Consider the following 22,958-nt stretch of genomic DNA (forward strand, 5'->3'; position numbering starts at 1 on the left):
CACACAGACACATATACACACAGACACACACTCACACAGACACATATACAAACAGACACACACTCACACAGACACATATACACACAGACACACACTCACACAGACACATATACACACAGACACATATACACACAGACACACACTCACACAGACACATATACACACAGCCACACACTCACACAGACACAGACACACTCACAGACACACTTACACAGACACATACACACACATAGACAGACACACACTCACACAGACATACTCACACTCACACAGACACACATGCACACTCACACAGACACACACTCACACAGACACACACTCACACAGACACACATACACACTCACACAGACACACACTCACACAGACACACACTCACACAGACACACATACACACTCACACAGACACACACTCAGACAGACACACACACACACACATGCAGGCCCTGTCTGAAGGTTTAACGTAATTGACTTGAAATTTTCACCCTTGTTCCAAGATGAACCCCTAAACCCAGGCACTCCCCTCTCTTACCCTCCCAGTCACCGGCTGCTCTCAGAACCAGAGATACGGGCCAAGATCTGCTCTTCCCCAGTCAGGACCTCAACCATCGGTGGAAAACCACTGTACTGTCGCCTGAAATGATACATCTTTCAGATCTTCTATACCTCTCACTGACCAAAGTGTCAGACATGCATTATAGGCCTAGAATATTATTCATAAAAATGAATGTCCTTTTTTTAATGTTCCAAACAAAAAAACATAGGTTTGTGAATGTATCAATTATTAATACTATATTATTTATAATGTACCAGGCAAGTATACAGGCAACTACAATGATTCAATTACAATTAATCCTTATGACTCATATAATAGGTTATAAAATATGGCTGCTGCCTAAACATCCCGATGAATCTAATTCAAATTAGAGTAAACCTATTAGGAAAGCATGAATCATAGTTTAGTGACACAGTGAAGCATGACCTTCTGTTTAATCATGTAGATATCTTTAGTCTTTTTATAGACTGGTCACCTTGGTGTGTCTAGGGTCACTTTGACTCGAACCCTCTGGGAGTGTGAGTGTGTCTGTGTTCATTCACGTGAAAAGAACCCCCCCACTTTCCGCCCCTTTCTCGACACGGAGGCCTATGCAAGCAAGCTTTACCCCCACCAAACGACACCGAGACCGTTTTATCTTTCCAACTCGCAACAGTAGTCTCCCCCTCCTCCCTCTCTCTTTTCAGTTCAGCGCTTTTTTTTTTCCTACCGTGAAGTGAACTGCCGCCATGTTCTTCTGAGCCAGTATGACAGTCAGACGGGAGGAAGAGAGACAGGGACATAGTCTGTGACTAAAACGAAGGTTTAACTCGGCTTTTCGGAGTATGAGAGAGACATTTTAACGCCACTGAACGTTTAGAACGGTGGAAGTTTTCCGTTTATTTTTTTTTTGCAACAGAAGAGCCGTTCGGATTTACAGAGAAATCGGCGTGTCCGGATGTTACAGCGCGATATATTTTATTTTCCTATGGCGTAGGCACCTTTATATAAAGGCTGATCTTTTTACACATTTGGGGGTCGGAGGGTCGCCTCCGGTCGAATCTATAAGCACATCCTAGTCTGTTTTTAAAAACCTTTTTTTTGTAACCGAAAAAATACACGGAGTAAATGTCTAATTTGTGTGAAATAGAAGAAAAACACATTCCAACATTCGTTCGTGACTCTGAAAGGATGACTATCGATACTAACGGGATTTAATTGGTGTTTTGGACGTTTAATTGATTATCAAAGACTCATCATTTGCCGTCTACGAGATTTTAAAGACGACGATAGGGGAAATTCTATTTCCTTCCTTGAAGCCCTACGGTGAGCGGATTCCAAAGATGACGGGCTCTACCCCGGCAGACATGGTGAGAAATTTTGCCAAATGTTTCAGAAGAAAAATGTAACCAGTTCGGTGTCCTCCAACGTTAAATTCATATTGTGAATATTCACATTGTGAATAGGTCTATAATAAATTCTTATCAGTGTGATTAAACTCGGTCTATTCTTCAGCCTGTAGACAAACTTGAAGATGACTAGATAACGAAATTGGCCAATCAAATAATGTTATTTTGGCTGGTCAGATGGCTATCATTTTTTTTTTTATTAAATAAAATGTTAATGATTAAGAGATTTGAAAAATATTAGATAAGGAAAAGGACGAGAAGCCCAGATAGCAGCAGTAGCTATAACATTTGGCACAGTGGGGCTACTGTTTACATTTAGCTGCTGTCTGTGTGGGGTGCCCTTTGCAGGGGGGGGTCAGGGTTAATGGGTTCCGGTGTCCCCCTCCCCCAGGAGAATAATACAATAAAAAATAGCTGTGAAATGGTTGTTTCTGGTGGATTTTGAAGGGAAAACACACCCAAAGTCTCACCTGATGATCTGTTCGTCCTCTCCCTGCCTCCACATGGGCAGTAGAGACAGAGAACCCTTCAGAGACAGAGAACCCTCAGAGAACAGAGAAGAGAACCCCTCAGAGACAGAGAACCCCTCAGAGACAGAGAACCCCTCAGAGACAGAGAACCCTCAGAGACAGAGAACCCTCAGAGACAGAGAACCCCTCAGAGACAGAGAACCCCTCAGAGACAGACAGAGAACCCTCAGAGACAGAGAACCCCTCAGAGACCCCTCAGAGACAGAGAACCCCTCAGAGACAGAGAACCCTCAGAGACAGAGAACCCTCAGAGACAGAGAACCCCTCAGAGACAGAGACAGAGAACCCCTCAGAGACAGAGAACCCCTCAGAGACAGAGAACCCTCAGAGACAGAGAACCCTCAGAGACAGAGAACCCTCAGAGACAGAGAACCCTCAGAGACAGAGAACCCTCAGAGACAGAGAACCCCTCAGAGACAGAGAACCCTCAGAGACAGAGAACCCCTCAGAGACAGAGAACCCCTCAGAGACAGAGAACCCTTTAGAGACAGAGCAGAGACAGAGAACAGAGCCCCTTTAGAGACAGAGCACAGCACCCTTTAGAGACAGAGCACCCTCACCCTTTAGAGACAGAGCACCCTTTAGACAGAGACAGAGCACCCTTTAGAGACAGAGCACCCTTTAGAGACAGAGCACCCTTTAGAGACAGAGCAGAGACAGAGCACCCTTTAGAGACAGAGCACCCTTTAGAGACAGAGCACCCTTTAGAGACAGAGCACCCTTTAGAGACAGAGCACCCTTTAGAGACAGAGCACCCTTTAGAGACAGAGCACCCTTTAGAGACAGAGCACCCTTTAGAGACAGAGCACCCTTTAGAGACAGAGCACCCTTTAGAGACAGAGCACCCTTTAGAGACAGAGCACCCTTTAGAGACAGAGCACCCTTTAGAGACAGAGCACCCTTTAGAGACAGAGCACCCTTTAGAGACAGAGCACCCTTTAGAGACAGAGCACCCTTTAGAGACAGAGCACCCTTTAGAGACAGAGCACCCTTTAGAGACAGAGCACCCTTTAGAGACAGAGCACCCTTTAGACAGAGCACCCTTTTAGAGACAGAGCACCCTTTAGAGACAGAGCACCCTTTAGAGACAGAGCACCCTTTAGAGACAGAGCACCCTTTAGAGACAGAGCACCCTTTAGAGACAGAGCACCCTTTAGAGACAGAGCACCCTTTAGAGACAGAGCACCCTTTAGAGACAGAGCAGAGCACCCTTTAGAGACAGAGCACCCTTTAGAGACAGAGCACCCTTTAGAGACAGAGCACCCTTTAGAGACAGAGCACCCTTTAGAGACAGAGCACCCTTTAGAGACAGAGCACCCTTTAGAGACAGAGCACCCTTTAGAGACAGAGCACCCTTTAGAGACAGAGCACCCTTTAGAGACAGAGCACCCTTTAGAGACAGAGCACCCTTTAGAGACAGAGCACCCTTTAGAGACAGAGCACCCTTTAGAGACAGAGCACCCTTTAGAGACAGAGCACCCTTTAGAGACAGAGCACCCTTTAGAGACAGAGCACCCTTTAGAGACAGAGAACCCTTTAGAGACAGAGAACCCTTTAGAGACAGAGAACCCTTTAGAGACAGAGAACCCTTTAGAGACAGAGAACCCTTTAGAGACAGAGAACCCTTTAGAGACAGAGAACCCTTTAGAGACAGAGAACCCTTTAGAGACAGAGAACCCTTTAGAGACAGAGAACCCTTTAGAGACAGAGAACCCTTCAGAGACAGAACTTTTTTAGACAATAAAAAAAGTGAATAGAATTCTGCTCCAGCATAAAATGTTCTGTATTTTTCCCCTAAAAACAATAAAAGTAGCTGATTTTGACGTACTGCTGTTGTTTTTTTATGCTGTGTTTTTATGGTATGGTAGCTAGATGTTGTATTTCTACTAAATGTTTTGGTAAATCACGATATTTAACAAACTTTAAAGTACTTTTTTTAAGGAGAGATGTTCCTGGCTGCCGTGCAGCAGATCAAGATGATTTGATTTACAGTTCTGGTTGCCTAGTGATGGACTTTAGTCCTGCTTCAGAAGCCTCATTCCTTTACAGACAAGTAAAATGCCCATTCAAATCTCCAGGGAAGGTTTCGTGTTGGCATTTAAAAATGTTTTGTGTAAGTCTACCCTAACAAACATGCTGAAGCCGAGGCGCTTTCAAAGGCCCACATTCCATTATGTTTGAAAAGGATAAGGGATAAAGCCTACTGTAATTTCATATTATGAGGCTAAAATGAATAGTAGGCTACCACGTGCTCGCAAGACTGGCCCGAAGATACCTCTGTATCCTGGCGACATCAGTGCCATGAGTAGGCTAGGATATTCTACACGCAACAGACTGAAGACTGAACACACACTTGCATCATTAGCCAAGAGACGGAGCAGGCAGGCCATGTTTTGGTAATCTGCATCTCGCAATGTCTTGTCTTGCATGCATTGCAAATTCACCAAAGTAGTCTAAAGTTCACCTCTTCCTCTCTGTATTTATCTGAATTACACAACTTTCCCAGGCCTTTATAGCCTATCGACTATAACACCGAAAATGCTGTGTTTTGTGATAACTTGCACTGTGATTTGAATTAAGTGGTGAAAAAAACATAGTGTTTCGGGTTAGGGATTTTCCTGAATGTTAAAGATTCCAAATTCCTTTAAATGTTTTAACATTTGAACATTCACACCCCTCCTCTCTACTGTCTCTGACCCCTGCCAAATTAAATCACAATGATGGCAACAACTGTTCTCTTCGAGCACTTGGGCTACAGTCAGCAAAGATGAGGAGTTGAACTGATAGTGTCTTATAACACACATTGTCATGTATTGACCAGTTCCTCCTCCTCCTTGCCTCGCCTCAACATGGGCGGTGCAATCTCTCTCTATTGCCTGTCTTTGATCCCTGCCACGATCATATGACATTGACATCTGAGTCATTTAGCAGACTCTTATCCAGAGACACGTATAGTTAATGCATTCTTCTTAAGATCGCTAGGTGGGACAACCACATCACAGGCATGGAAAGTACAATCTTCCTCAGTGAAGTAGCTATCAATAGAGTCAGAGTTAGGAGGGGGGTAGTGCTGTCATCAAGACAAAGGTTGGCTATTTTGAAGAATCTCAAAACTCAAATATAATATATTTAGATTTGTTTAACACTTTTTTTTTGGTTGCTACATGAGTCTATATGTGTTATTTCATTGTTTTGATGACTTCACTATATTATTCTACAATGTAGAACATAGTAAAAATAAAGAAAACCCTTGAATGAGTAGATGTTCTAACTTTTGACCGGAAGTTTATTATTTACATGTTTTTACTAATGTTGCTATAACAACAAAAAATGATGTCATTTTATCCTTGAAACATTGAATTGAATTACTGTAGAATTCCATTCATTCCAATACCCCACATTTCCGAAACTATCCTCTATTACCTGATATTTATTAATGGACACTAATGGACATTCCTCGAATAGTGAGATTTATTCTTATCCACGTCAACTTCCTTATCTATTATGTGATTCCATTCCACTAATTCATTTTTTTAGACCAGTTAATTACATCCAATATGCAAATAGGAGATTAATACAATAAAGTCTTAATTTATTACAATTAAAATACAGACCCTTTTGGTAGCGATTACAGCCTTGATTCTTCTTGGGTATGACGCTACAAGCTTGGCACACCTGTATTTGGGGAGTTTCTCCCCATTCTTATCTGCAGATCCTCTCAAGCTCTGTTAGGTTGGATGGGGAGCGTCGCTCGTCCATTAGATCCCTGGGCTATTCCACGTAGGCCATGGCAGGCTAACGTTGTAATAATGTTGGGATAATGAGTTCAGTTGGGATTGTGTCTGACTGTGGCCTAACTCTGAGGGGTTGTGTGTGTTGCTTTGTTCTACCTCATACCACATGAGGAATACTATGACCTGTCCAACCATAGACGAGGTATGAATGCCCAGGGCTTGGAGGTCTGCCATAGGCTAGTAATTAAAGTACGCTGACTACCCTAGGAACGCTCACAATCTCTCTCGCGCTCTCTCACTCTCTCTACCTGCGACAGTACTGTAATTCAATCATAGTAAAGAAAAGGTGTGTGTGTGTGTGTGTGTGTGTGTGTGTGTGTGTGTGGCAGCGATAAGTGTTCAGCTGGATGAGAGAGAGGGTCAGAGTTGGAGGTGAAGACGGAACTGTAGAATAAAGCCTATGAATACATCCACTTTTTAACCAAGAGCGAATGAGATTTATGGTTAAAGGAGAGGAAGAGGAAGGTAGGAACCGAGGAGGGGAAATAAAGAGAGAGCGTGGATAACACACAGAAGGCGTCTCATCGCTGTGTGGTCCTCACCTGTGAAGTGTGGAGGTGTGGGGCAGGAACGTCATAACAATGGGAGTGTGTGTGTGCCTCAGTGTTCTGTTCCAGTGTTCTAAGGTTCTAGAAGGACTGAGTTTAGGAGCCCATTGTGAGGTTATTAAGTAGAATCAATTAGAATGGTCACAATGGACTGGGTCATTCCGTACTCCACAAAAGATTGAATACCCTTCTGTTCTAGCTACCACACACAGTTGGATGTAGCAGGGGTTAAAGGTGAGAGGTGTGTGTGGGCTGGGGGTGAAAGAGAGAGAGGAAACAGGGATGGAGTGGGTTTCTTGTGGTTGAAATGCGCATCCTGTATCACCTCTCACTAGCCTGTCTCAGTATTAGTACACATTCCGGGCATTACCATCTAAAAGGACCCCTGAGCACCAACATGTGAAGTTTCCTAGGAGAATATCAAATGAAAGCTAAAAGTCTATATATTGTTTTTAAATGAAGGTATAGATACATGTTTCAACAATTTTACATACAAAAAAATGAGGAATAAGCTTTAATTTCTAGTCAAACGGATGGAAAAGGGGTTCTTAGAAAACGTCTACCAGAACAAGTCTTAAACAGCATTAGAAATACATCAAAACACCATAATGTGGAAGTAAAGACCCATGTACACTAATATCAACACTTATATTTAGTTTTGCTGAAATGATTTGCCTTTTGTAAGTGTAAAAAACATTGCCTTGTGCCTTATAATTCTGTTACCACATATCTTGAAGATATATTTTCTAATTTCTCTCCCTCATGAGGAGAGAGGATAATGAAAGTTCCCAGAAGTAACAAGTAAAAGTAGACCTATCAATTCATTATAGTTTTTTTTTTTAGTTATATCAACTTTGTTTATGAATTATTATCAGTAACGTAATTATTGATATTTTGAATTGGCTACAATGAGAAAATCATAGTAGTCACAAACCACAGTTGGGTCACCTGCTTACTGTCCTCCCTTCCACTGGCACACTGTTAATGTTCAGTACTACTGTCCTCCCTTCCACTGGCATACTGTTAATGTTCAGTACTACTGTCCTCCCTTCCACTGGTATTCTTACTGTTAATGTTCAGTACAACTGTCCTCCAACTCATAAACAGCTTCCACTGGCACACTGTTAATGTTTTAGTTTTGCTAAATGTTTGCCTTTTGTTCCACTGGTATAATTCTGTTAATGTTCAGATACTATTTTCCTCCCTTCCACTGGCACACTGTTAATGTTCAGTAACTACTAAAAGTAGACCTCCCTTCCACTGGTATATCAACTGTTAATGTTCAGTAACTACTGATCCTCCCTTCCACTGGCATACTGTTAATGTTGGGTCACTACTGTCCTCCCTTCCACTGGCACACTGTTAATGTTCAGTACTACTGTCCTCCCTTCCACTGGCATACTGTTAATGTTCAGTACTACTGTCCTCCCTTCCACTGGCATACTGTTAATGTTCAGTACTACTGTCCTCCCTTCTACTGGTATACTGTTAATGTTCAGTACTACTGTCCTCCCTTCCACTGGCACACTGTTAATGTTCAGTACTACTGTCCTCCCTTCCACTGGTATACTGTTAATGTTCAGTACTACTGTCCTCCTGGCACACTGTTAATGTTCAGTACTACTGTCCTCCCTTCCACTGGCATACTGTTAATGTTCAGTACTACTGTCCTCCCTTCCACTGGTATACTGTTAATGTTCAGTACTACTGTCCTCCCTTCCACTGGCATACTGTTAATGTTCAGTACTACTGTCCTCCTGGCATACTGTTAATGTTCAGTACTACTGTCCTCCCTTCTACTGGTATACTGTTAATGTTCAGTACTACTGTCCTCCCTTCCACTGGTATACTGTTAATGTTCAGTACTACTGTCCTCCCTTCCACTGGTATACTGTTAATGTTCAGTACTACTGTCCTCCTGGCACACTGTTAATGTTCAGTACTACTGTCCTCCCTTCCACTGGCATACTGTTAATGTTCAGTACTACTGTCCTCCCTTCCACTGGCACACTGTTAATGTTCAGTACTACTGTCCTCCCTTCCACTGGTATACTGTTAATGTTCAGTACTACTGTCCTCCCTTCCACTGGTATACTGTTAATGTTCAGTACTACTGTCCTCCCTTCCACTGGTATACTGTTAATGTTCAGTACTACTGTCCTCCCTTCCACTGGCACACTGTTAATGTTCAGTACTACTGTCCTCCCTTCCACTGGCACACTGTTAATGTTCAGTACTACTGTCCTCCCTTCCACTGGCACACTGTTAATGTTCAGTACTACTGTCCTCCCTTCCACTGGTATACTGTTAATGTTCAGTACTACTGTCCTCCCTTCCACTGGCACACTGTTAATGTTCAGTACTACTGTCCTCCCTTCCACTGGCACACTGTTAATGTTCAGTACTACTGTCCTCCCTTCCACTGGCACACTGTTAATGTTCAGTACTACTGTCCTCCCTTCCACTGGCATACTGTTAATGTTCAGTAGTACTGTCCTTCCACTGGCATACTGTTAATGTTCAGTAGTACTGTCCTCCCTTCCACTGGCACACTGTTAATGTTCAGTACTACTGTCCTTCCTTCCACTGGCACACTGTTAATGTTCAGTACTACTGTCCTCCTTCCACTGGCATACTGTTAATGTTCAGTACTACTGTCCTCCCTTCCACTGGTATACTGTTAATGTTCAGTACTACTGTCCTCCCTTCCACTGGCACTGTTAATGTTCAGTACTACTGTCCTCCCTTCCACTGGCATACTGTTAATGTTCAGTACTACTGTCCTCCCTTCCACTGGTATACTGTTAATGTTCAGTACTACTGTCCTCCCTTCCACTGGTATACTGTTAATGTTCAGTACTACTGTCCTCCCTTCCACTGGCACACTGTTAATGTTCAGTACTACTGTCCTCCCTTCCACTGGTATACTGTTAATGTTCAGTACTACTGTCCTCCCTTCCACTGGCATACTGTTAATGTTCAGTACTACTGTCCTCCCTTCCACTGGCATACTGTTAATGTTCAGTACTACTGTCCTCCCTTCCACTGGCATACTGTTAATGTTCAGTACTACTGTCCTCCCTTCCACTGGTATACTGTTAATGTTCAGTACTACTGTCCTCCCTTCCACTGGCATACTGTTAATGTTCAGTACTACTGTCCTCCCTTCCACTGGCATACTGTTAATGTTCAGTACTACTGTCCTCCCTTCTACTGGTATACTGTTAATGTTCAGTACTACTGTCCACCTGCACACTGTTAATGTTCAGCTCAGTTTTTTCCTTCTCTGTCTGTCATGTGGTGGTCAAAGCAAGACTGTGAAAACTGTCTGGACAACCCCTCCGTCCCACTCACTTTCCTCTCAGTCGCTCTCTCTCTCTCTCATCTCCGTCTCCAGTTAATGTCACCTCGCCCCGGCTCTGACAGACACCTAACATGACACCCACCGTCTTTCCATTTACTGTAACAAGCACCGACCGACACCGGACGTCCGTGGACGTTGAAAAGGAGTTTTGTCATTTTGGTCACTCTGCCCTGGCTGGAACAAATCTGAACCAATCATAGACGTCTATGCTTCAGCTCAGTTGGTAGAGCATGGCGCTTGTAACGCCAGGGTAGTGGGTTCGTTTACCCGGGACCACCCATACGTAGAATGTATGCACACATGACTGTAAGTCGCTTTGGATAAAAGCGTCTGCTAAATGGCATATATTATTTATTATTATTATATTAAGTTCAGACAGTACAGTAGTGAAGGGTGCCGCGCCGTAGAGAAGGGTGCCGCGCCGTAGAGAAGGGTGCCGCGCCGTAGAGAAGGGTGCCGCGCCGTAGAGAAGGGTGCCGCGCCGTAGAGAAGGGTGCCGCGCTGTAGAGAAGGGTGCCGCGCCGTAGAGAAGGGTGCCGCGCCGTAGAGAAGGGTGCCGTAGAGAAGGGCGCCGCGCCGTAGAGAAGGGTGCCGTAGAGAAGGGTGCCGTAGAGAAGGGTGCCGTAGAGGAGGGTGCCGTAGAGGAGGGTGCCGTAGAGGAGGGTGCCGTAGAGGAGGGTGCTGTAGAGAAGGGTGTGCGCCGTAGAGAAGGGTGCCGCGCCGTAGAGAAGGGTGCCGTAGAGGAGGGTGCCGTAGAGGAGGGTGCCGTAGAGGAGGGTGGCGTAGAGGAGGGTGCCGTAGAGGAGGGTGCCGTAGAGGAGGGTGCCGTAGAGGAGGGTGCCATAGAGAAGGGTGCCGCGCTGTAGAGAAGGGTGCCGCTGTAGAGAAGGGTGCCGCTGCGCCGTAGAGGAGGGCGCCGTAGAGGAGGGTGCCGTAGAGGAAGGTGCCGTAGAGGAGGGTGCCGTAGAGGAGGGTGCCGTAGAGGAGGGTGCCGTAGAGGAGGGTGCTGTAGAGAAGGGTGCCGCGCCGTAGAGGAGGGTGCCACGCCGTAGAGAAGGGTGCCGCGCCGTAGAGAAGGGTGCCGTAGAGGAGGGTGCCGTAGAGGAGGGTGCCGTAGAGGAGGGTGGCGTAGAGGAGGGTGCCATAGAGGAGGGTGCCATAGAGAAGGGTGCCGCGCTGTAGAGAAGGGTGCCGCGCCGTAGAGGAGGGTGCCACGCCGTAGAGAAGGGCGCCGTAGAGGAGGGTGCCGTAGAGGAGGGTGCAGCGCCGTAGAGGAGGGTGCCGTAGAGGAGGGTGCCGTAGAGGAGGGTGCCGTAGAGGAGGGTGCCGCGAGGAGGGTGCCGTAGAGGAGGTGCCGTAGAGGAGGGTGCCACGAAGGGTGCCGTGTAGAGAAGGGCGCCGTAGAGGAGGGTGCTGTAGAGGAGGGTGCAGCGCCGTAGAGGAGGGTGCAGCGGGTGCCGTAGAGGAGGGTGCCACGCCGTAGAGAGGGCGCCGTAGAGGAGGGTGCCGTAGAGGAGGGTGCAGCGCCGTAGAGGAGGGTGCCGTAGAGAAGGGTGCCGCGCCGTAGAGAAGGGTGCCGTAGAGAAGGGTGCCGTAGAGAAGGGTGCCGCGCCGTAGAGAAGGGTGCCGCGCCGTAGAGAAGGGTGCCGCACCGTAGAGGAGGGTGCCGTGCCGTAGAGAAGGGTGCCGTAGAGGAGGGTGCCGCGCCGTAGAGAAGGGTGCCGTAGAGGGTGCCGCGCCATAGAGAAGGGTGCCGTAGAGAAGGGTGCCGTAGAGAAGGGTGCCGTAGAGAAGGGTGCCGTAGAGAAGGGTGCTGCGCCGTAGAGAAGGGTGCCGCGCCGTAGAGAAGGGTGCCGCGCCGTAGAGAAGGGTGCCGTAGAGAAGGGTGCCGCGCCGTAGAGAAGGGTGCCGCGCCGTAGAGAAGGGTGCCGTAGAGAAGGGTGCCGTAGAGAAGGGTGCCGTAGAGAAGGGTGCCGTAGAGAAGGGCGCCGTAGAGAAGGGCGCCGTAGAGAAGGGGCGCCGTAGAGAAGGCCGGAGAGAAGGGTGCCGTAGAGAAGGGTGCCGTAGAGAAGGCCGCCGTAGAGAAGGCCGCCGTAGAGAAGGGTGCCGTAGAGAAGGGTGCCGTAGAGAAGGGTGCCGCGCCGTAGAGAAGGGTGCTGTACTCAAAATGTCCACTATACTCTACTCTAATATACTGTGTGGGACTGTGATGTCCAAACTTGTGAAGCATAGGCATCTGTGATTGGTTCAGATTTGGTCTGGTCCTGCCCAAACAAAATGTGGTCTTGTTTGGGGATTGGGCTTGTTACAATAATAGCCTGGGTGTTGAATAATACCCAAATATACAAAAGAAGAATATTGCATATTTCCACCTTTTGTGTACCTATTCAGGATACATCACCATGAAGAGAATGACATTCATATCTTTAATTATGCATTTCTGTATAGTACAGTTATCATTCTGTTATCATTCTGTTACTGGATGTAAATCCACTTCACTCACTGTAGTTCAATAATCAAAATAGATGTTTTCAAAGTCTACGTGTGATGTCATAGCTGACATCCCATTCTTTCTGCAGACATCTTTTGAATCTTCGTTCTGAGCAGATGTTTAACCTCTCTAGGGGGTGTGGAACGGTAGTGTCCCACCTGGCCAACATCCAGTGAAATTGCAGTGTGGCAAATTCAAAAACAGAAATACTATAAAAATTCATAAAACATACAAGTGTTATACATCGGTTTAAAGATGAACATCTTGTTAATCCAACCACGGTGTCAGATTTCCAAAAGGCTTTACGGCGAAAGCATACCATGCGATTATCTGAGAACAGCGCCCAACCGACAAATCATTACAAACAGTAAACAGCCAAGCAGAGGAGGAACAAAAGTCAGAAATAGCGATAAAATGTATCACTTACCTTTGATGATCTTCGGATGGTTGCGCTCACAAGACTCCATGTTACACAATAAATGTTTGTTTTGTTCGGTAAAGTCCCTGTTTATGTCCAAAAACCTCCGTTTTGTTGGTGCGTTTTGTTCAGTCATCCATTGGCCCAAAGCACGGTCACAGCAGGCAGATGAAAAATCAATGAAGTACCATAAAAGTCATTAGAAACATGTCAAACAATGTTTATAATCAATCCGCAGGTTGTTTTTGTCATGAATAATCTATCATATTTCAGCTGGACTATAGCTTCATCAATAGAAAAGAAAAACAAGAAAGGCACGCTCCCGGTCATGCGCAGGACTCAAGTCTGGAAATTTCAACTGTCTTCTCATTGAAAGTGGTGCTTCTCCCTCATGTTTCAGAGTAAAAGCCTGAAACAATGCCTAAAGATTTGCCACATGTAGTGGAAGCCATAGGGATCCTGAACTGGGTCGTAAGTCTTTGTATGGTGGATTTCAATGGAAAAACAGCCATTTCAAAATAATAGCACTTCCTGGATGGATCTTCCTCAGGTTTTGGCCAGCCATATCAGTTCTGTTATACTCACAGACATTATTTTAACAATTTTGGAAACTTTCAAGTTTTTTAAATTTTTTCCTAGGATTAAATGTCAGGAATTGTGAAAAACGGATTTTAAAAGTATTTGGCTAAGGTGTATGTAAACTTCCGACTTCAACTATATGTATTAATATATATATGTATTAATATTTAAACAAATATTTTGTATTACTAATAAACCCAGTTTATGAGACCTGGTGAGTTAAGCTGAACAAACATGGACAGACAGGTGTATGTATTAGGAAGACAAGAAGAGAGACAGGTAGGTGTTAAACAGGTGTATGTATTAGGAAGACAAGAAGAGAGACAGGTAGGTGTTAAACAGGTGTATCTATTAGGAAGACAAGAAGAGAGACAGGTAGGTGTTAAACAGGTGTATGTATTAGGAAGACAAGAAGAGAGACAGGTAGGTGTTAAACAGGTGTATCTATTAGGAAGACAAGAAGAGAGACAGGTAGGTGTTAAACAGGTGTATCTATTAGGAAGACAAGAAGAGAGACAGGTAGGTGTTAAACAGGTGTATCTATTAGGAAGACAAGAAGAGAGACAGGTAGGTGATAAACAGGTGTATGTATTAGGAAGACAAGAAGAGAGACAGGTAGGTGATAAACAGGTGTATGTATTAGGAAGACAAGAAGAGAGACAGGTAGGTGATAAACAGGTGTATGTATTATGAAACCAGCTGTAACCTGTCTGACCTGTTCAGAATGCTGTCACTGTGAGACGAACCAGGAAGTGGAGCTCTGACCTAGCACAGTGAGGAAGGAAAGAGACAAGGCTCTGGTATACACAAAGGGACAAGGCTCACAAAAGGACAAGGCTCTGGTATACACAAAGGGACAAGGCTCTGGTATAACTTTGGGAGGACTAACACCAGAGAATAGACAAGAAAATTGAAAGAGGGAATGGTGTCGGCCAGCATTCCGGAGTCGCCTCTTCATTGTTGACGTTGAGACTGGTGTTGTGCGGGTACTATTTAATGAAGCTGCCAGTTGAGGACTTGTGAGTTGTATGTTTCTCAAATTAAACATTAAATAGTACCCGCGAAACAAGTCTCAACATCAACAATGAAGAGGCGACTCCAGGATGCTGGCCTTCTAGGCAAAGTTCCTCTCTCCAGTGTCTGTGTTCTTTTGCCCATCATAATCTTTTCTTTTTATTGGCCAGTCTGAGATATATCTTTTTCTTTGCAACTCTGCTGCCTAGAAGGCCAGCATCCCAGAGTCGCCTCTTCACTGCATTAGGAAAGTATTCAGACCCCTTGACCTTTCCCATGTTTTGTTGCATTACAGCCTTATTCTACAATAGATTAAATTACCTTTTTTCCCTCATCGATCTTCACACAAAACCCCATAACGACAAAGTGAAAACAGGTTTTTAGACATTTCTACAAATGGATTAAAAATAAAAATAAAATACCTGATTTACATAAGTATTCAGACCTTTTTGCAATGAGACTGAAAATTGAGTTCAGGTGCATCCTGTTTCCGTTGATCATCCTTGAGATGTTTCTACAACTTGATTGGAGTCCACCTGTGTTTAAATTCAATTGATTGGACATGATTTGGAATTGCACACACCTGTCAACAAATGTCAGACAAAAACCAAGCCATGAGGCTGAAGGAATTATCTGTATAGATTGTCGAGGCACAGATCTGGGGAAAAGTATAAAAGTTCTGTAGCATTGAAAGTCCCCAAGAACACATTGGCCTCCATTATTAAATGGAAGATGTTTGGAACCACCAAGACTCTTCCCAGAGCTGGCCGCCCGGCCAAACTGAGCAATCGGGGTGAAGGGCCTTGGTCAGGGAAGTGACCAAGAACCCAATGGTCTCCCTGACAGTGTGACTCTCTCCAGAGTTCCTCTGTGGAGATGGGAGAAGTTTCCAGAAGGACAATCATCTCTGCAGCACTTCACCAATCAAGCCTTTAGGGTAGCGTGGCCAGACAGAAGCCGTTCCTCTGTAAAAGGCACACGACAGCCCGGTTGGAGTTTGCCAAAAGGCTCCAAAAGGACTCTCTGAACATGAGAAACAAGATTCTTTGGTCTGATGAAACCAAGATTGAACTCTTTGGCTTAAATGCCAAGGGTCACAGCTGGAGGAAACCTGGCACCATCCCTACTGTGAAGCATGGTGGTGGCAGCATCATGCTGTGGGAATGTTTTTCAGCGGCTAGGACTGGGAAACTAGTCAGGATCGAAGGAAAGATGAACGGAGCAATGTACAGAGTGATCCTTGATGAAAAGCTGCTTCAGAGAGCACAGGACCTCCGACGGGCTTCGGGACAAGTCTCAATGTCCTTGAAGTGGCCCAGCCAGAGCTCGGACTTGAACCTGATTGAACATCTCTGGAGAGACCTTTAAAATAGCTGTCCATCCAACCTGACAAAGCTTGAGAGGATCTGCAGAGATAAATGGGAGAACCCCCCAAATACAGGTGTGCCAAGCTTGTAGCGTCATACCCAAGAAGACTCGGGGCTGTACTTGCTGCCAAATGTTGTTCAACAAAGTACTGAGTAAAGGGTTTGAATACTTATGTCAGTGTGATATGAGTTTGTTATTTTTTTATCAATTTGATACAATTTCTAAAAACCTGACTTTTGCTTTGGGGCGGCAGCGTAGCCTAGTGGTTAGAGCGTTGGACTAGTAACCAGAAGGTTGCGAGTTCAAACCCCCGAGCTGACAGGGTACAAATCTGTCGTTCTGCCCCTGAACAGGCAGTTAACCCACTGTTCCCAGGCTGTCATTGAAAATAAGAATGTGTTCTTAACTGACTTGCCTGGTTAAATAAAGGTAAAGGTAAAGGTAAAGGTAAAATGAAATGTGGTATTTTGTGAAGATTTATGAGGGGGAAAATGTATTTAATCAAATTGATAATAAGGCTGTAATGTAACAAAATGTGGAAAAAGTCAAGGGGTCAGAATAGTTCCCAAATGCACTTTTATGTGGAGAGAGAGAGACAAATTTATCACCGACCTCAACCCAGTTTCCCTCTGAGCTTTCAGTCAGCCCACTAACACCTCTCTCAGACCACAAGTAAAATCCCAGTGTATTTGAGAAAAGGGTGACCGAGGCAGTGAAAAGTGTGACCGAGGCTGGCATTAGGGACCGGCACAGTTAATCGAAAATCTGGATATCCGAACGGGACGGTAATATTTGACTACTTTAGTGAGTGTTAATTTTTGAAGACATTTCTTATGGGCTATTTTAACAATGAAAAAAGCTTTGTCAAAAAGAAATCAACTTTTTTTGCGATTTTTATAAAGATGTGTTCATCGACTGCTTTACATTTAACCCGCCAAAAGGTTTTTGGTGAAATATAAATGTTTTTTTTTTGCACATCCCACTCCCCTTGAGACAACCTTGGATATCTGGTTACCCGAAAAAAAATCCCCTGGCGTTGTTTGAATATTAAAACATAAATAAGTGTCCATCCTTAGTTCAAGTAGTCTGGGTTAAAGAGAGAAAGAGTTTGAGAAGGTTTGTGTGGAAGTTTTTAGAAAGAGGGAGGAAGTGAGAGATTGGCATAGTATGGTTTAGAGGGAGGAAGTGAGGGATTGGCATAGTATGGTTTAGAGGGAGGAAGTGAGGGATTGGCATAGTATGGGGTTAAAGAGGGAGGAAGTGAGGGTTTGGCATAGTATGGTTTAGAGGGAGGAAGTGAGGGATTGGCATAGTATGGTTTAGAGGGAGGAAGTGAGGGATTGGCATAGTATGGTTTAGAGGGAGGAAGTTAGGGATTGGCATAGTATGGTTTAGAGGGAGGAAGTGAGGGATTGGCATAGTATGGTTTAAAGGGAGGAAGTGAGGGATTGGCATAGTATGGTTTAGAGGGAGGAAGTGAGGGATTGGCATAGTATGGTTTAGAGGGAGGAAGTGAGGGATTGGCATAGTATGGGGTTAAAGAGGGAGGAAGTGAGGGATTGGCATAGTATGGTTTAGAGGGAGGAAGTGAGGGATTGGCATAGTATGGTTTAGAGGGAGGAAGTGATGGATTGGCATAGTATGGTTTAGAGGGAGGAAGTGAGGGATTGGCATAGTATGGTTTAGAGGGAGGAAGTGAGGGATTGGCATAGTATGGTTTAGAGGGAGGAAGTGATGGATTGGCATAGTATGGTTTAGAGGGAGGAAGTGATGGATTGGTTTAAGAAATAAACCTTTCAGCCGGGAACAGTTTCCATCCAACAGCTCTGTCCTGTTAGAGAGAGAGGAGCACGATTACATCACCACTACAGCTACTGAGGGGGGGACAGACAGGAAGAGAGAGAATACATTCACTACTGCTGAAAAAAAGAGGGAGGGAGCGAGGAGGACAGAATTACATTCACCACAAAATCAAATCAACTTTTTCCCCCCACATGCTTCGTAGACTAACAGTGAAATGCTGACTTACGGCCTTTTCAAGAGTTAACAGAGTTAAAGATAAGATAAAGAATCAAATAAAAAATATAATTAATGACATGAGGAATAAATACACAGTGAATAACGAAGGGAGGGAGGGAGTGAGGGAGTGGGACGGTGGGGGAGTGGGACAGACGGAGAGTGGGGGAGTGGGACAGACGGAGAGTGGGGGAGTGGGACAGACGGGGAGTGGGACAGACGGAGAGTGGGGGAGTGGGACAGACGGAGAGTGGGAGGGTGGGGGAGTGGGACAGACGGAGAGTGGGAGGGTGGGGGAGTGGGACAGACGGAGAGTGGGACGGTGGGGGAGTGGGACAGACGGAGAGTGGGACGGTGGGGGAGTGGGACAGACGGAGAGTGGGACGGTGGGGGAGTGGGACAGACGGAGAGTGGGGGAGTGGGACAGACGGAGAGTGGGACGGTGGGGGAGTGGGACAGACGGAGAGTGGGGGAGTGGGACAGACGGGGAGTGGGACAGACGGAGAGTGGGGGAGTGGGACAGACGGGGAGTGGGACAGACGGAGAGTGCGGGAGTGGGACAGACGGAGAGTGGGAGAGTGAGGGTGGGGGAGTGGGACAGACGGACGGAGGGAGAGTGAGGGAGGGAGGGAGTGGGACAGAGGGAGGGAGGGAGTGGGACAGACGGAGGGTGGGAGTGGGACAGACGGAGGGTGGGAGAGTGAGGGAGGGAGTGGGACAGACGGAGGGTGGGAGAGTGAGGATAGGGGAGTGGGACAGACGGAGGGTGGGGGAGTGGGACAGAGGGAGGGAGGGAGTGGGACAGACGGAGGGTCAGGGAGTGGGGGAGACTGAGGCAGAGGGGGACAGACGGAGGGTCAGGGAGTGGGACAGACTGAAGCAGAGGGGGACAGACTGAGGCAGAGGGACAGACGGAGAGAGACGGAGGCAGAGGGACAGACGGAGAGAGACGGAGGGTCGGGGAGTGGGACAGACGGAGGCAGAGGGGGACAGACGGAGGGTCAGGGAGTGGAGGAGATGGAAGCAGAGGGGGCAGACGGAGGCAGAGGGGGACAGACGGAGGCAGAGGGGGACAGACGGAGGCAGAGGGGGACAGACGGAGGCAGAGGGGGACAGACGGAGGCAGAGGGACAGACGGAGAGAGACGGAGGCAGAGGGACAGACGGAGAGAGACGGAGGCAGAGGGACAGACGGAGAGAGACGGAGGCAGAGGGGGACAGACGGAGGGTCAGGGAGTGGAGGAGATGGAAGCAGAGGGGGCAGACGGAGGCAGTAGGGGGCAGACGGAGGCAGAGGGGGACAGAGGGGGACAGACGGAGGCAGAGGGGGACAGACGGAGGCAGAGGGGACAGACGGGGACAGACGGAGGCAGAGGGGACAGACGGAGGCAGAGGGGACAGACGGAGGCAGAGGGGGACAGACGGAGGCAGAGGGGACAGACTGAGGCAGTAGGGGGCAGAGGGGGACAGACGGAGGCAGAGGGGGACAGACGGAGGCAGAGGGGGACAGACGGAGGCAGAGGGGGGCAGACGGAGAGAGAGGGCAATGCATTACTATGGCTACTGCTTTAGAGACCAGACCAGTAATGTTGTAATCCAGTAGATGACATTGAATTTAATCATATTCTGAAATGAATACGATATTGATCTAGAGAAGGGGAAATTAGATCAGCAGCAGACACACAGCCTTTCAGACAGACAGCCTGCCTGTGTGTCTGTGTTGTGTGAAAGCCAGTATGTCTAGTGTAGACACGGAGACAGATATACACATGGCTTTCGGAACACAGACACCAACAACCATATGATGCTTATTGGATTACATTGTTACACAATGTCCTGTATAGATGAAATAAACTGTACCATTTAAAAAGGACAGTACATGGCATTCTCACGTTTATAACGAGGTCAGTCATCTGTGATATCCTGATGTCATTCAGTTCACTGATCAACAAAGAGCTTGAGGTTGGTACACACAGTTGGACTAAGCAGTAGCAGCATTGAGTAGAGCAGTCAGCCAAGGGTCACGCCAGATATCTTTAACCTCCTAAACAGGATCAAGACTGATACAACCCCAACCTCTAACCCCTGAGCTGTAATCTTAATCCTAATTTCCAACGACTATACCGTGACCCTATACCGAACCCATACCGTGACCCTATACCGAACCCATGACCTCCCTTAACAGGCCTTCAGGTAGCATTGTGGCTTGGTTATGTGAAAATGTATCCACTCACTACTTACTCACTACTTACACTACAGTCACTCTGGATAAGAGTGTCTGCTAAATTACTAAAATGTTAATGTAAATGAAAGTTACTTACAGGTACACTGTAGATGTTGATATAATGCAGAGGTAGAGATGTAGAGAGAGGGGGGGATGGAGAGGTAGAGATGTAGAGAGAGGGGGATGGAGAGGTAGAGATGTAGAGAGAGGGGGATGGAGAGGTAGAGATGTAGAGAGAGGGGGATGGAGAGGTAGAGATGTAGAGAGAGGGGGATGGAGAGGTAGAGATGTAGAGAGAGGGGGATGGAGAGGTAGAGATGTAGAGAGAGGGGGATGGAGAGGTAGAGATGTAGAGAGAGAGGGGGTGGAGAGGTAAAGATGTAGAGATGTAGAGAGAGGGGGTGGAGAGGTAGAAATGTAGAGAGAGGGGATGGAGATGTAGAGAGAGAGGGGGATGGAGAGGTAGAGCTGTAGAGAGAGGGGGATGGAGAGGTAGAGATGTAGAGAGAGGGGGATGGAGAGGTAGAGATGTAGAGAGAGGGGGATGGAGAGGTAGAGATGTAGAGAGAGAGGGGGTGGAGAGGTAGAGATGTAGAGAGAGGGGGTGGAGAGGTAGAGAGAGGGGGATGGAGAGGTAGAGATGTAGAGAGAGAGGGGGATGGAGAGGTAGAGATGTAGAGAGAGAGGGGGATGGAGAGGTAGAGATGTAGAGAGGGGGTGGAGAGGAAGAGATGTAGAGAGAGGGGATGGAGAGGTAGAGATGTAGAGAGAGAGGGGGATGGAGAGGGAGAGATGTAGAGAGAGAGGGGGATGGAGAGGTAGAGATGTAGAGAGAGAGGGGGGAGGAGAGGTAGAGATGTAGAGAGGGGGGGATGGAGAGGTAGAGATGTAGAGAGAGGGGGATGGAGAGGTAGAGATGTAGAGATGAGGGGGGGGATGGAGAGGTAAAGATGTAGAGAGAGAGGGGATGGAGATGTAGAGATGTAGAGAGAGGGGGGATGGAGAGGTAAAGATGTAGAGAGAGAGGGGGATGGAGAGGTAGAGATGTGGAGAGGTAGAGATGTAGAGAGAGGGGGGTGGAGAGGTAGAGATGTAGAGATGGAGAGGTAGAGATGTAGAGGGGGGGATGGAGAGGTAGAGATGTAGAGAGAGGGGGATGGAGAGGTAGAGATGTAGAGAGAGGGGATGGAGAGGTAGAGATGTGGAGAGAGGGGGAGAGGTGATGAGAGGGGGTGGAGATGTAGAGAGAGGGGGATGGAGAGGTAGAGATGTAGAGAGAGGGGGATGGAGAGGTAGAGATGTAGAGAGAGGGGGATGGAGAGGTAGAGATGTAGAGAGGGGGATGGAGAGGTAAAGATGTAGAGAGAGAGGGGGGTGGAGAGGTAGAGATGTAGAGAGAGGGGGATGGAGAGGTAGAGATGTAGAGAGAGAGGGGGATGGAGAGGTAGAGATGTAGAGAGAGGGGGATGGAGAGGTAGAGATGTAGAGAGGGGGATGGAGAGGTAGAGATGTAGAGAGAGGGGGATGGAGAGGTAGAGATGTAGAGAGAGAGGGGGATGGAGAGGTAGAGATGTAGAGAGGGGATGGAGAGGGAGATGTAGAGAGAGGGGGGATGGAGAGGTAGAGATGTAGAGAGAGGGGGATGGAGAGGTAGAGATGTAGAGAGAGAGGGGGATGGAGGGTAGAGATGTAGAGAGGGGGGATGGAGAGGTAGAGATGTGGAGAGGGGGATGGAGAGGTAAAGATGTAGAGAGAGAGGGGGTGGAGAGAGAGAGAGGGGGATGGAGAGGTAGAGATGTAGAGAGAGAGGGGATGGAGAGGTAGAGATGGAGAGGGGGATGGAGAGGTAGAGATGTAGAGAGGGGGATGGAGAGGTAGATGAGGTGGAGAGAGAGATGGGGGGGGATGGAGAGGTAGAGATGTAGAGAGGGGATTGAGAGGTAGAGATGTAGAGAGAGGGGGGATGGAGAGGTAGAGAGAGGGGGGATGGAGAGGTAGAGATGTAGAGAGAGAGGGGATGGAGAGGTAGAGATGTAGAGAGAGAGGGGATGGAGAGGTAGAGATGAGAGAGAGAGGGGGATGGAGAGGTAGCGATGTTAGAGAGGGGGGGATGGAGAGGTAGAGATGTAGAGAGAGGGGGGGAGAGGTAGAGATGTAGAGAGGGGGGGATGGAGAGGTAGAGATGTAGAGAGAGAGGGGGATGGAGAGGTAGAGATGTAGAGAGAGATGGGGATGGAGAGGTAGAGATGGGGATGGGGGATGGAGGGTAGAGAGAGAGGAGGGGATGGAGAGGGAGAGATGTAGAGAGAGGGGGGATGGAGAGGTAGAGATGAGAGGGGGGGATGGAGAGGAAGAGAGAGAGGGGGATGGAGAGGGAGAGATGTAGAGAGAGAGGGGAATGCAGAGGTAGAGATGTAGAGAGAGAGGGGGATGGAGAGGTAGAGAGAGAGGGGGATGGAGAGGTAGAGAGAGAGGGGGATGGAGAGGTAGAGAGAGAGAGGGATGGAGAGGTAGAGAGAGAGGCCGGCAAGGTTAAGGATTACTTGATTGATTGATTAACTAACTAATTGATTGATTGGATTTATATAGCTCTTGTCGACACAGAGGATCAGAGCACTGGTGTTTGTGGTTACAATCTTGTTTGTATCAGTCCTTTCTAGCACAGTCAAAT

The 22,958-nt window shown here is 47.1% G+C and overlaps 1 protein-coding gene across 1 annotated transcript in view; it reads left to right on the top strand.

Annotated features, from left to right (window-relative positions):
• The first annotated feature begins 1,105 nt into the window (after positions 1-1,105).
• Positions 1,106-22,958, top strand: part of ubl3a (ubiquitin-like 3a) — a 49,837-nt gene continuing 27,984 nt past the window's right edge. Inside the window, exon 1 of the mRNA XM_052520494.1 lies at positions 1,106-1,903. Coding sequence (XP_052376454.1) covers positions 1,877-1,903 — 27 coding nt within the window. The 5' untranslated portion in view covers positions 1,106-1,876. The remainder of the gene's footprint in view (positions 1,904-22,958) is intronic.

This window comes from Oncorhynchus keta, chromosome 6, assembly GCF_023373465.1.
Source record: "Oncorhynchus keta strain PuntledgeMale-10-30-2019 chromosome 6, Oket_V2, whole genome shotgun sequence".
Lineage (NCBI taxonomy): Eukaryota > Metazoa > Chordata > Actinopteri > Salmoniformes > Salmonidae > Oncorhynchus > Oncorhynchus keta.